This window comes from Hipposideros armiger, unplaced genomic scaffold (assembly GCF_001890085.2).
Source record: "Hipposideros armiger isolate ML-2016 unplaced genomic scaffold, ASM189008v1 scaffold_296, whole genome shotgun sequence".
Classification (NCBI taxonomy): domain Eukaryota; kingdom Metazoa; phylum Chordata; class Mammalia; order Chiroptera; family Hipposideridae; genus Hipposideros; species Hipposideros armiger.
In genome coordinates, this window is record NW_017731646.1 from 280,150 (window position 1) to 294,928 (window position 14,779).

At 35.1% G+C, this 14,779-nt stretch overlaps 1 protein-coding gene across 2 annotated transcripts in view; it reads right to left on the reverse strand.

Annotated features, from left to right (window-relative positions):
- Positions 1 to 87: 87 nt before the first annotated feature.
- The window catches only part of STARD4 (StAR related lipid transfer domain containing 4), a 19,968-nt gene continuing 5,276 nt past the window's right edge, over positions 88 to 14,779 (reverse strand). For both annotated transcript variants that reach the window (XM_019659148.1, XM_019659147.1), the window contains exons 2-6: positions 12,267 to 12,381; positions 10,340 to 10,389; positions 6,689 to 6,815; positions 5,437 to 5,551; positions 88 to 4,315 (exon numbers count right to left, since the gene is read on the reverse strand). In XM_019659148.1, coding sequence (XP_019514693.1) covers positions 4,086 to 4,315; positions 5,437 to 5,551; positions 6,689 to 6,815; positions 10,340 to 10,389; positions 12,267 to 12,371 — 627 coding nt within the window. In that variant the 5' untranslated portion in view covers positions 12,372 to 12,381 and the 3' untranslated portion in view covers positions 88 to 4,085. The remainder of the gene's footprint in view (positions 4,316 to 5,436; positions 5,552 to 6,688; positions 6,816 to 10,339; positions 10,390 to 12,266; positions 12,382 to 14,779) is intronic.

Here is a 14,779-nt window from a genome sequence, read left to right on the forward strand (position 1 = left end):
GAAAGTTAAATTACATATGTTAAGTTCTGATATATGGAAATATATGTCAGTGCTTAAGGTTAAAGCAACTTACACAGACAGCAATGATCAATTATAAGAGTGTCTAGAAATTTTATTCTGATATATTTTATAACAATTTAAAAATAAGTACAGATTTTATTTATATTAACACATGCTCTTAGTTTAATAATGGTTCTAGTTTTACATAATGGCTCATAAAAGAATTATAAACTTCTTAAAAAATAAAATCTATATATAGTATAGCTTTCATTGAATTGAAGAGATGAATATTTAACTAGGCATGTAAAATCTCTGGAAACAACAAAATAATGAAGAAATTATAATCCCAATTTCCTGTGCTCTGGGATTAATCTAATGTTCTTCTATGCTCAGATCCCACCATCTTCTAGAAGTTGAATAAGAAAGGCATTGGAGACACATCAGATAAATTACATATTATACATTATGAACAGGTTCTAATGGAAGCCTGGTCAAATCCCTTTGCTTTTCTGGGTTTTGTTAATTTACCCATGGGCTTGCGATAGCTACAGTATCCACAAAACTACAAGAAACTGGATTTTAACAATAGATTCTAAGGATGCTAGTGTGCTCTTGAGTAAACAGGTAAAGCTTTTATCTATAGCAAAGGGAATTACTCATACCTGAAAGCTTTTTTTTTACTGGGAGATAATTTCCAACATAGACATCTACAGCTTCAAATATATCCAATTGCAATGAACAGTGAAATGAAGAGAACTTTAACATTTACAATCTGTCTTTAATACTCTAGAAGTTTATATTATATATAACTGCAGAATACTAATAAATTTCCCCAAGTTTTTTGCTGAGTAGTGTGTCAAACTTCAAGAGTTAATCAAGAGTTATCAATACAAACTAATATTTCATGCAAAATATCACTGACAAATTACTTTTTCTTGTATGAAACTAATTTCCTTAAAAAAATAGGTATCGTGTACTAAAAACAGTACTGTGCCAAGTATTTCTTGCATACACGTTTCTAATACAAACTAGCTATAAGCTAGACAAAATACTCAACCACATAACAACAAGGTGGATTATATTCTTTCATTAACTGCCCTATGAAGTTAACTGCCCTATCTTTAAAGGAAAATATTTTTTGGCTGCAATTTTTATTTTATTGACAACTACTCACTGATTTATTTCTAATGTTCAGATGTCCCCATTTAGCAAGCACTGAAGGCTGCAGAGACCAGAAAGATTTTGTATTTGAGAAAGCAGAATCCTCTACTTCGTATTCTAGGAAGACAAATTAATGCATATACTATAGAACTGTGCTATTCAATACAGGCCACTGGCCTCATGTGCATAATAAGCACTTAAAATGTGGTTAGTCTAAATTAGTAAAATACATACCAGATTTCCAAGAATTTGTACAAAAGAAGAATAGTAGCCATCTTAATGATTTTTTTAGTATTGATTACATGTTGAAATGATAATATTTTGGATCTATTCAGTTAAATGAACTGTGCTATTAAAATTGAGTCCAGCTATTTTTAATTTTTGAATGTGGCTGCTATAAAATTCAAAATGACATATATGGCTTACATTATTTTTCTATTCTACAGCACTGCTATCGAAACAGCAGACTCAATTATATATTAATATTAATCCCAACCCACATCGTTAAATTTTTCTATCATATGGTACTTGAGATCATATTTTAATAGATTAACCAAGGTTCCTGAGCTTAGATTAAAAGATACCTCCTACTCTTAAAAACAAAACCAAATAAAACCTACTCTAATCTTTTTCGTCACCCTTTTAATATTGGCAATTGTGCTAAACTTTGGTTAGGTATGAGTCCGCAAAAAGGCAAAAGAGATCTTTCTGGGAGATGGAAATGTTCTAAAACTGGATTGTGGTGATGGTTACACAACTATAAATGTTCAAATATAATTTTTCCATCCACCATATGACTCAATATTGCAATGAAAATTTTTCCATGAGTATTCTGTTACCTGCAGAGGGTCCACATTTAACAGTGGATCATGTAATCACTACCTGGATGTGTAGGTTGAAAAGGGCAAAGGGAACATTACAGTAGCTGGGAGTGGAAGTTTATCTGCCTTTAAGGGCACCCAGATCAGGGGAAAATAGCCCTTATGTACAATCTTGTCACAAATCCCTTGATGCAATCTGGGCACCTTATAATTGAACATCTGCTGGTATTTCCCGATCCTAGACAGCATACTGGAATATAAGAAACTTCCTACTCTACACTAATAAAATCAAATAAAAAAATACACGAAGTCAAAATTAACGATTAACAATTTATGGGAAACTGAAAGCTCAACTGCGGAGTTTTCTTTTCCTATTGCAAGAAAAAAAAAAGTGGCAGAGCAATCCAACAACTCAAAAGTTAAGTCAATTTAGAAAAGAATACTGGTGATTAATAAATTTAAGTTAAGAATATAGAGTCATTTATGAGTTGTTCTGTCAGATCTTGAAACAAATTATTTTCAATCTAAAAACAGGTTATTCACCATGGATACTGGGGTGCAGCCACCTTTTGTTTTTTTGAACACCATCATCTCTAATAGCAAAAAATGAAAAATAAAACCAAGAACCAGCTCTACTTTTTCTCTTTTATCAAAACGGATCTGAAGAACGATGACTTATACTTTCTTTCCACTCAGTAAAACATTGTAAAGTAAAACACAGATTCAACTTTCATGCACTTGAACCACTATATGCTCTTGTGCTTTTTGTGGCCTTTGCAGCATGTATTTCCAGAGCTCATGTTGCTGCATATTAACAAAACAAAACAAAAAAAGAAATGAAACAATGGAAACAGAAATAACAAAGATAACTCACACTGGACAATGAAATAGATTTCAAGATGTGTGGATGTACACAAACATAACTACACATAAATACATACAAAAATGTGCATGGACATATTGTGTTGCCTCAAGCTTTCATTTCAGAAGTTAACTAGGTGGATAGTTGAAAAGGCAAAAAGTTATTTGGAATGTTAAAATCATTTAGGAATGTTCATTTAAGGCAGCTATAGAATCAAGGATGGACCTATTATAGTCCATTCTACTTATAAAATGACTCATCTAGGCATTTGGATAAATCTATGAACGCATTTGTTATAGTTGCAGACTGAAGTTACATCACAATTGTTAATGTTTATGAATCAGTTAGTAGTATTTTATGAGTTGAGTGATACTTTTAAAACTGAAACATGTACAGAACATTTACTGAATTTCCCCTTCTAGGAGATGGTTCTCTGTTGTTGAATACAGGACACCACTAGCCACTTCACACAACCCAATGTGGAATCCCCAGCACATATTTGGCAATTTTTTTGTACTGTCTTATTCATGCATAAATGTTTTAAGACTCCCAAAGTAAACACACATAAAGATACAAGTATATTTTTAAAGATATCTACAAACCAATGCTATCTAGGTATCAAAATTGAAATGCATTTGAATTATACCTATAGTTACTATGATATCTATTCTTTTCTTATTTCTGATCTTTTTAATACTTAAAAGTAGTGCAAGTCAATTGACAATGAAGTTCATCTTTATAAAATATAGAAAAGAGCTTTTTGCTTTAAGTCCAAGATATTGACAAATTCACAGAGCACACCAAAAGTAAAGGACTAATATTTTACCTCCAAAAAATTAAAACTTTTACAAAATGTTCATAAAGCTCTAAAATAAATGATTTTAACCTAACAGCATGAAGCTTGTGCTTTCTTTAATTTCCAAGCAGCCAAAAAATTCATACTGAGGCACTATTCAATTTCTTAAGAGTTTGCATCAAAGAACTGTTATCTACATGTTGGTAGATTTCTGTCATGCTCTCCATTCCTAGACACACTGCCATACCAAACAATGTGTACATAACTGCTTAAAAAACTGAAACGCCCTCTCTTAGATAGCTATTTACTTTAGAAATAAAATAAACCAAAAACATCTCGAATTTTTCTGTAGACTATGCAGAAGAGAGGAAAGGGTGACTTTTACAGACCATGCAGCTGAGAGACGAGTTATTTAGGATCACAGTACTACAAGTTGAAATGTCATTTATGCCTTTTGTAAGGCTTTTCGTAAGTCCCCATAGAAGTTGATTAAAGTGCTTGCCATGGCTGTATCTACAGCAGACTGAGGAATCATTCCACGCAGATCCGTCTGAATATAGCCTGTCAAAAGACTTTGTTTTGCATTGTCTTTAAGGGGAACACAAAACCAACCACAGGGATGGTTATATCCGCGAACAAATTCAGGTTTCTTTTCACTCCAGTCAAGACTTACCCCTGCAAGGCAATTTAAAAATAACACTATTAATTGTAATGACTGACATTAGTCTAAATCTATCATTAAAAAGATTATCAGGTTTCTTCTTTAGATATTTTTCTTCTTATCCCTATAGATGAAAATTAAGCTCCAAGAGGGACCACGGAAGAATGAAAAACAAACAAAAAATTGCTAAGCAGAATTTTGACAGGGGGCTAATGGATAGATAATGGGGGAAGTTATAATCTCTTCAGAGTAGATGATACCATGTCATCTTGGTAACTCCTTGGAAACTAAGAGTCTTGGCTGTAGCATCCAGACCTCAAGGTGCCAATAAACCATGCTCCCTACAGGCACCCCATAGCCAACTTTGGTACTGGCTGGTTAAGAATAAACAAGTAGATGCTTAACTACAACTGTCAACTCAAATATATATATATATATATATATATATATATATATATATATATATGTGTGTGTGTGTGTATATATATATATATATACATTAAAAATATTAACTTACCTATAGATATATCTTAGAAAGCAAGAGACTTCTATTAGCTGTAGTTTTAATTTTGAAAAGAAAAATACTACATAACCCAAAGAAGGAAAAATACCACGTCTATTTTCTCTATGTATATGGCCAAGAAGGTATTTTCTGTTTCCTTTTTAGAAGGAAATCCATTTACTGGATGGATCGCTCTCTTTCTTAGCGGTAGTTATGTGATCCATATTTGTTAACTGTGACCTCGAGGGTACCAAGTAACTGGGAATAAAAACTTATCAGAGGGCCGGCCGAGTGGCTCAGTTGGTTAAGAGCTCGCTCAAGAGTTTGAGCTCTGAGCAACAGCGGTTCGAGTCCAGCCCGAGCTGAGCAGCCGCTGAGCTGCCCACAGGTAGCAGGATGGCTCAGCTAAAAAAAAAAAACAAAAAAACAAAAAACAAAAAACAAAAACTTATCAGAAAGATTTCAGAACCCTTCTTGATTTATTTTAATTTCTAGGGTTCTGCATTTGCAAACAAAGCTTAGTGATTGTAAGTATAAAGGCTGAAAATATGTCTTGCATAGAAAGACACATCCAGCCTAGAAAACTCAAATACTTAAAACAAACTGAAAGAAAATATGTTTTCAAATCATTACCACAGGATAAAAGCCCTTCGTTATAGCCCACAGTGTAGGAGAAATCAACAAACTCTCTTGGGGAAATGATATTCCAGAGCTGACCAGCAGTAGTGTAACGCATCACACAGCAATTCTAAAGGAAAAAGAGCAACAGGTGTTATTACCATAGGGATACATACAAAGACTCATATATCATTAGTTAATCTTTAGTAAAACACTAATACTCATTTAAAATGTATCAATAACAATTTCTACAGTGATTCTGACAGGATGAGATCTCTGTTCTAAATCTCACTGCTACTGTATGCACATGAAGAAGATATACCATATTTCCCCATGTAGAAGACGCTCCCATGTATAAGATGCACCTTAATTTTGGGGCCCGAAATTTGAAAAAAAAATGTACTAAATAAAGTTATTGAACTCAAGTTTTACTCATCATAAAATTCATACAACTCCTCATCACTGTCAGAACTCCCAACCATTAGCTTGTCCTCATCTGTATCTGATGATGAATCACTGTCTTCATATATTACCTCGTCCTCAGTTCCATCTATGGCATTTGAGATCTACAACCACTGTATAAGACGCACCCAGTTTTTAGACCCCAAATTTTTTGAAAAAAGCTGCATCTTATACATGGGGAAATATAGTATAATCAAAATATAGGGAGATAAGTTACCCAGTATCCAAATCTATAATTCAATACAGTCGCTTTGTATCCAGTATGATATTCAACATAGAAGTAGGTGGCATAGACTGCAGATATTTTAAGATAAAACCTACAAATACTTTGACTAAGCCACCAAATGGTTCAAGAAATTCTAGCATGGCAAGGACGGAATTAATAAAAATGGAAAAAGAGAATGAGCCACTTTGGTGACATAATTCTCTAATGCCCAAGGTGGCAGTTTTATCTTCGGTCTTTGATTTTCGCTAAATATTAATGAAAAATTACCCAGAAACCTGAAATATGATGGTATTTTCAGAATTTTAAATTTCAGAACGTCAAGTAGTTTTATGATTAAAGATGCTGATGATTTTCTTAAGTAGCAAGGATACAGCTACTGTAGAAAACAAACTTAGTTCTGACTCATTAGTGATATGAGGACACTCAAGCTTTTTGAAAGGTAGCAAAGGTTCCCCTGTGAGGTCTTTACCATGACTACTTATTCTCAAAGCAATGAATACAAGTGTACACACACACACACACACACACACACACACACACACACACACACAATCTGAAAAAACGTTTCTAAACAAATACCTCTTCAAAGTGCTCCAAAATATCCATTGAAGTCATTAGGCTGTCCCAATCCAAGCGACAGGGACCTGGGCGAATGTGGTCTATCACAGCATTGACAAAGTCGTCGATAACACCTTGGGCTTTGAAACTGGAGGAAAAAAATATTCAAGTCAACTACTATCAGAATGAAAAATTTCACAGATAACTTCAAAAAGAGTAAGAATTAATGAAGATTTTTTAGAGGAAGTAAATCGCAACAACTTTGCTGATAAATTAAGTTCTATCGGTTATTTTATTAGAATGTACTTTGTCCTCAAATCCTGTAAGAGACCTGAAGGCTGTATTATCCACTATCACGAACACAGTGAAGTACCTTCACATTATGATGCAGCCACCAATGGTCTGCAGGACACTGTAACGCTTCCATTTATTTTGTATGTTATTCTCTTCTCAGTATGCTCTAACAGGTTATTAGTGCACACATATTTCTTCTACCTTGACTTTTAAAAACTTTTTATTAGGAACAGAAAAATAGGTCATCTAGGAAAGAACACCCAGAATTAATTCATAAATAATATTGAAATTTGACATATTTGAAAGGTGGTATCACATGGAAAAGGATGTACTATTCCATAAATGGTGCTTGGATTCAATAGTTATCCTAGAGGAGAAGATAAAAACTGAATCCCTACTTCACGCCACTCAAAACAATTCATTCCAGATAGACTAAAGACCACTATGGAAAATACAAAAATGTAAAACTTTGAGAGAAATATACAAGTGACCATTTTTGTGACATCAGCATTCAGGATTTTTTGACTACATAAAATACACAGAAACACAAATAATCCAAGATGGTTAAAATTTAAAACTTGCATGCCACGAATGATAAAATAAGTAATTTCTTTAAAAACTAGTCATAGACTGGAAGGAGACATGTGCAACACATATAAACAGACATATAATTATCATGCAGGGTATACAATTAATTCTTATAAGTCAGTGAAAAAAAAGATAATCTAAGGAAAAGATGGGCAAAGGACATTTTTTGCCCATTTACTGATAAATAAATTTAGAAAAGATGCTCAACAAATTTAGAAAAGAAAAGATGCTCAATTTCACTCATAATCAACTAATTACTAATAAAATACCATTTCATATCCCTCAGATTGGCAGAAATTATAAACTTAAATACAAGTATTGAATTTGTAAATACAAGTATCTTAAAATGCTACCACGTTAGAGCCATTTGGCAACGTCTAGTAAAGCTGGATGATGTGTACCCCTAAGACCCAGGTACATACCCAAAGAAAATCACACATGCATTAGGAGACATATACCAAGAAGTTTATACTACAGCACTGTGTTTTATGGGGAAGAACTGACAACGACCTAAATATTTATCAGTAGGCAAATTTGCTAACAGATAAACACATTGGGTTATATTCAAATGAAAGTGAAAGAAAAGATCTATATGGCTAAATCCTGAAAACATAATACTGACTGCAAAAAATTAAAAGCAATTTACCAAAGGAAACACACACACACACACACACACACACACACACACACACGTGCGCGGTTAAAGTATAAAACAACAATAATACACACAACTTCAAGATAGAAGTTACCTCTGGGGAGGAAAGAAGAGAAGAAATGAGAGACAGACTGGCTTTAACTTTATCAGCAGCATTTGGGGGAGTCTTTTTTGTTTGTTTTTTAAAGCAACTAAAGCTTTTTTTTTTTTACCACTTTATAAATATCTCAAGTTCAAACTTACATTATCTCCCCAATCCTAAATCTGCTCTTCCCTCCTGTATTCTCTAACTTGGGATGGAGGTAATACATATTACTCAGTTACCCAAATTAGAAATCTGGTATTCGACTCTTTTTTTTCTCTTAACCCCATTCCAACAGTCAGATTTAAGAAGTCACCATGTCTTATCACAATGATTTCCTAAATGTAAAGTGCTCAGGACAATACCTGGTTCTCAATATGTTAGTTATCATCATCATTACCATCACCACCGCTGCCACTATCATTAAATCTCTTTCATGTGCATTTGCCCTTTTCAACTCCCAAGCTTTGCCCTCCCAAGCTGTGTCCAATGCAACACTGCATAATCTCTAGCTCTTTTGATCGCATATCTCTTTAAGTATCTGGAAAAAAAGCCACATGTGCCTTCCGAGGAATATACACATTGACACAAAATTTTGTATACAATCTTAGTGGAACTTCAGGAAGCTAGCCATAGACTCCCAGGGTAAAAACCGCTCTCTGAACTCCCCATGCTCATCGCACAGTGCTATTTCACAACGTTATTAGAGTAAATTCAAAATCCTTTGAGGACATGGGAGGTGGCGGTGAAGGCTGAGCAGACCGTAAGTATGATACTGAATTCCTTATTTTAGCATTCAAAACTCTTTCAGGCACATGCTCTCCCGTCCCCATACTTTGTGTTCCAGCTATACAAATATGACTTCCACTTCCCTAAACAAACTCATCTGTGTTGATGCAGTAGATGATCAGTCCCCATTCCCTAAGAAATACCGCTTCTTCCTTTAAACTCAGCTCAAGTATCAGCTCCTGTCTGAAGGCCTTCCACATCACCACCTGTAATGCTCCCTTAGCACTTTTTACACTTTTCAACCCCCACTGGGCATTATTGACCTAAAGGATTAAACTTCTACACTTGCTTACAATGCTTAATCCAATTCCTGTTTCCCTGCTCTCATCATAAATGTTGTATAACTCATCTTTCTGGAAACACTATCACTGGTATTGCACTTCAGAACATTCTGTATTAGGAAGTGGGGGCCTGACCCCAGTTAATTTGAAAAAGGTCTGAGTCCCAAGGACGCGAACATCCCACTGCAAAGGCAACTGTCCCCAATGGCTTTGAAAAGCAGTATTTTTTCCTGGTTAAAGACGTAACTCATGTTCAACTATATGCAAACACCAAAAAATGGAAATAAAAAATCACCCATAAAATTGCCATCTAGAGGTATATATTTGGTGTTAAATAAAAATATTTCAATATTATAAAGACAACTCACAATTGGTACAACTGCTACACGCAGTTGAATATTCTGCTTTATTCACTTTAGATTATATCTGGAGCATTTTCTTATGTTCTGAAATTCTTGAAAACATGTTTTATAAAAACTGGAAAATATCACATATATGTTCCATACTTTAATCACCCTCCAACTATTGATTATTCAAGTTGTTTATGATTTTTAATATTATAAACACTGCTGTGATGGAAGAGACAAGTACTTAACTATAATATTATCTTTCTGATGATTTCCTCAAGGTAAATTCTTAGCATAAAGTATGTTATAGCACTGAGTAAGTGTAGAAGAATATTAGAAGAATCTTACACACCAACCTGAGAAATTAAGATTTTATCAGCCATTTGATATCATTATTCATAATCAGCTCCATCAACTCAGTACACTAGGGATATGGACATTTTAAAGGCTTTAAATTTGTAAGGTGATTTGCTTCTCTGAAAGTTTAAATCTTAAAAGCAAAAGCCAAATTTTACTGGCAATTATCACTTAATGATCATAATTGTGTGTGTGTGTGTGTGTGTGTGTGTGTGTGTGTGTGTGTGAAACATTTAGCAATGACTCAAGAGCTACATAAAACTACTAGAATTTACTTACAGATGTCCATTAAATTCTTCTGAAGGTTTTCTCCAAATTGTTACATCTTTCTAGAAAAATAAAAACATTTTATGGTGATAATTACATAGTGAAACCCTGAATATAAAACTGACAATTTCATAAGTCTAGAGTATTAGTCTTTGCATTAAAATAAAGCTTAAGTAAATATTCAGATATGCATTAAAGTCATTTATATCATCAAATGATTCCTATTTGAATTTCTTCTGTATCTTACAGTTCTTCACATTTATTTAAATCATAGACCTCCAAAAGAGATTTTTCAGTAGCTTAATGAGTCCCAAACACTATGAATTTCAATCATGGTACTATCTCATTGGCCATTATTATTTGCTTTATTTCAATCTTATCTCCTGACAAATTTAGACTAAAACATTAGGAACGCTAAATATTTCATCCTGAACTTGCTCATATCTTTTAAAATATTAAACAATTCACATCTATTACGATAATGTTACCTTGAATTAGTCCCTAATTTTTTTCTGATCTTTTCCCAAGAAATTCTGAATATCAGAATAGCTAAAGCACTTAACTGGGAGTGTCCTGGGTTCTAGGGTTGGCTCTGTCAACACTCAGCCATAGTTTGGGCAACTCACATTGGTAAAAAAGAATACTAACAGCCAACCCTCATGGGCTTGTTAAAATGTCTGAAATTATTCCAAACTATCAATTACTATACTTTCTTAAATTGACAATGATACATTTTATTTCTTGATTTAAGAGATTATGCATTAGGCTGTTGTCGCCATGAGTCTATTCTCATGTTCAATATTTAAAGAACTAATGAAAGCAGTGCAGGATTACTATGTTCTTTTTGTTTATGATATGCTAACCCAATGACTTTATTTGCAAAATTATCTATTCTGCACATCCATCTGAAGTATGGTTCATATATGTGTATTTTTTAAATTAATTCTTTCTTTTCAGTTACAGTTGACATTCAATATTATTTTATATTAGTTTCAGGTATACAGCATAGTGGTTAGACATTTATAAAATTTATGCAGACATTTGTCCTGATTAGTCCAGTACCCACCTGGTACTACACATAGTTGTTGCAACATTATTGACTACATTCTCTATGCTGTACTTTGCATCCCCATGACTATTTCATAACTACCAATTTGTATTATTAATCCCTTCACCTTTTTCACCCAGCTCCCCAATCCCCCGCCCCTCTGGCAGACACCAGTTTGCTCTCTGTAACCATGAGTCCGTTTCTGTTTTGTTTGTTCACCTAGTTTGTTCTTTAGATTCCACATAGAAATGAGATCATATATTTGTCTTTCTCGGTCTGACTTACTTCACTTAGCATAATACCCTCTAAGTCTATCCATGTTGTTGCAAATGGTTAAGATTTCATTCTTTTTTACAGCTGAGTCATATTCCATCGCATGTGTGTACTACTTCTTTATCCAACTGTCTATTGATGGGCACTTGGGTTGTTTCCATATCTTGGCTACTGTAAATAATGCTACAGTGAATATAGGGGTGCATGTAGTATCTTTTAGATTTAGTGTTTTGGATTTCTTCAGATAAATACCCAGAAGTGGAACTGCTGGGTCATAAGGTCATTCTATTTTTAATTTTTTGAGGAACCTCCAAATCGTTTTTCCATTGTGGTTGCACCAATCTGCAGTCCCACCAACAGTGCACCAGGGTTCCCTTTTCTCCACATCCTCCCCAGCATTTCTTGTTTGTTGATTTATTGACGACAGCCATTCTGACAGGAGTGAGGTGACATCTCATAGTGGTTTTAATTTGCATTTCCCTGATGATCAGTGACACTGAGCATCTTTCCATATGTCTATTGGGCATGGCCCGTATCTTTCCATACCATTTTGAAAGTCATCAACCGATTCATTAGATAGAAGATATACCCCAAATATAAGTAATTAAACTAATTTACCATTTTCTTTGCAACTCGCCACTTATCATCTTCAATGCTATGGTACTGGATGAGCGTGTTTTGAAGTTTAGCTGCAAAAGCAGAAGTATCAGGCAGGGCTTCCATCTTTTTCTCCCTGTTACAGAGACCAAGATTAGCATCAGCAAACACCACAGTTTGATGCAGCAGGCCAGTGGGTTTCAAATGTGGCTTCATAACAGAATCACCTAGGGCACTATAAAACATGCCTGTACGTGGACCCCACCCCAAATCAACTAATCAGAACCTCTGAGAGTAGGAATTGGGTGAGTAATACATAGTTAGGGATGAGAATCACACATTTTGAGTTGTTAAAATCACCCATATAAAAATAAATGCAATTCTATTTTCCCTTTCTAATAGAATCTAATAAAAAAGAATGAATTATAAAATTCCAGGTCAAACAAAGAAAAAAGTGGCTGTTTCCAAAATACAAAAATAATACACAAGGCACAAACTCTTTTAAAAGTCCTTCGATCTCAGCCTTTGAAAATTTTTATTTTACCATCTAGCGGAATTAGGACTCATTCTAGTAAACAAATGACAACCACAACTAGGAACCTCATCTTACATCCTTAGGATAGAGCTACAAAACTCAGAACAATTTCAAAATTTTGAGGAACTCTTACTGTTTTCAATATTATATTTCACTTGATGAAGTGTTCGGACTCAGTCAGGTAACTGTGTAAGGAGGAAGGTCATATGACAACTTTTAGAACCAACCAGTCAGCATAAATAAATGGTTCATAATATCAAGGCAATAATTTTAACTATATAAAGTAGAAAACTACTATATCATTAATAATTCCAAAGATAAAGTACTGTTCCACAATTTTACAGGGAAATGATTACTAACTTTGAAAAACAATAAACTTAAATGAGGGATTTGGTAATGTGATGGATTTAAAACACTGCTGCAAATTCTTTGACACACTTTCCATCAAGAGGTAGACTTCCCAGGCTAGGTTTGAAAAGTTCATGTACCTTCTGCAGGTTTCTTTTAGAGTAATTGTTCTGGGAGCCTTTGATCAACATACAGGCATGCAAAAGCTCTGGCTAGCCTGAGGCTGACATGTGGAAAGACCCGGGGGAAGAGGAAGAGAGAGAGGGAGAGACACCACACAAAAGTCCCAGATCCAGAAACGTATCTAGAGCTTCATGCCTAATGGGCATCTCTTGCTCCCCTCAATTTGCCTGTCTTCCCATCTTAACAATTTACTATTAAGATAGTAATTGAGCCAGTTGCTCAAAGTCAGAAGCCTTGAAATCACCCTTAATAGGAATTTGGAGATTCCTACTCATACCACCAGATCCTATTTGCCCACAATGTTCTTGTCCTACTGTTTTTTTCTGTTCCTCAAATAGGCCAAGCTTCTCAGTGCCTTTGGGCCTTTGTATTTGGCATTTCTCTGCCCGGATTACTAGACCCCAAATCTGAGCGTGACCAATAAAAACCAGTAATGACAATTTCAGTTTAAACCTTCTATCCTTAATACAGCCTTCTGTAAGTCACTAGTATATCCTCTTTGATTTTCTTCACAGTGCTTATCACCATCTGAAATTAACTTGTCCATTTATTGGTGTACTGTATTGTACTCTTTGACCATCACATCACCAGCTAATAGAGCAGGGGCCCCTGTCTACCTTATTCACCACTACACCCCCACCAACTAGACCATTGCCTGGAACACAGTAGGCCCATAATTGTTGTGGAAGTGTGCTTGCTTCAAAACAAGAATTACTTGGTCTTAACTCTGTCTGCTTTTGGTGCCATGTACTCTCCAGTAAAAGCCTAAAGGAGAAAAGGCTTTGGGGGAAAAGCTGCCCATTTACTGACCCAAGTTACGACTGAAAGTTGATCAAGAAAAGATCTAAATGAAATAATAAGCCTCAAGCCTCTGTGGGAATAAGGCTGCAATTCTCAACCACTCGTACAGATGCATATATCAGAATCCCCCTTGTTCTATCTTGTAGCCATTGTTGCTGTTGACAAAGACTCTCTCCTTAGGCTCCTGTGAGTCCGCTTTTTGGCTAAGTCTAGCTCGGGGGCTTGTTCTTTGTTTGCCCCCTTTGTCCAGTTTTAGCAAGAATCCTCCTGAATCCCTTTAGTGAAAATTCCCCCACCCTCAGAAGTTTCTCATCTTACCCTCAATCTTATCACCCTGGCCTGCCTTCAGCAAGAATCCTTTCAAGTTGGTTTAGCCAGAATCCCCGACCCCTAATTTTCCCCTTAGCAATTTTTCCATCCACTGACACCTACCCTGCTACTTGGCTATAATCTCCACTTTCCTTGTAGTATTCAGAAGGGAGCCGAGTTCTATACTGAGGTTTCTTTTCCCCGTCGAAATACTTGGTTAAGAACTGGTTTGGGATGCCAGAGGGCCCCGGTTCGGATCCTATATATGAGGGCCAGTGACACTGCCCTCTACAGCTAAGATGCTGAACAACAGCTCAACCTGGAGCTGGGCTAACATGGGTCGCCGGCGACGGTGTAG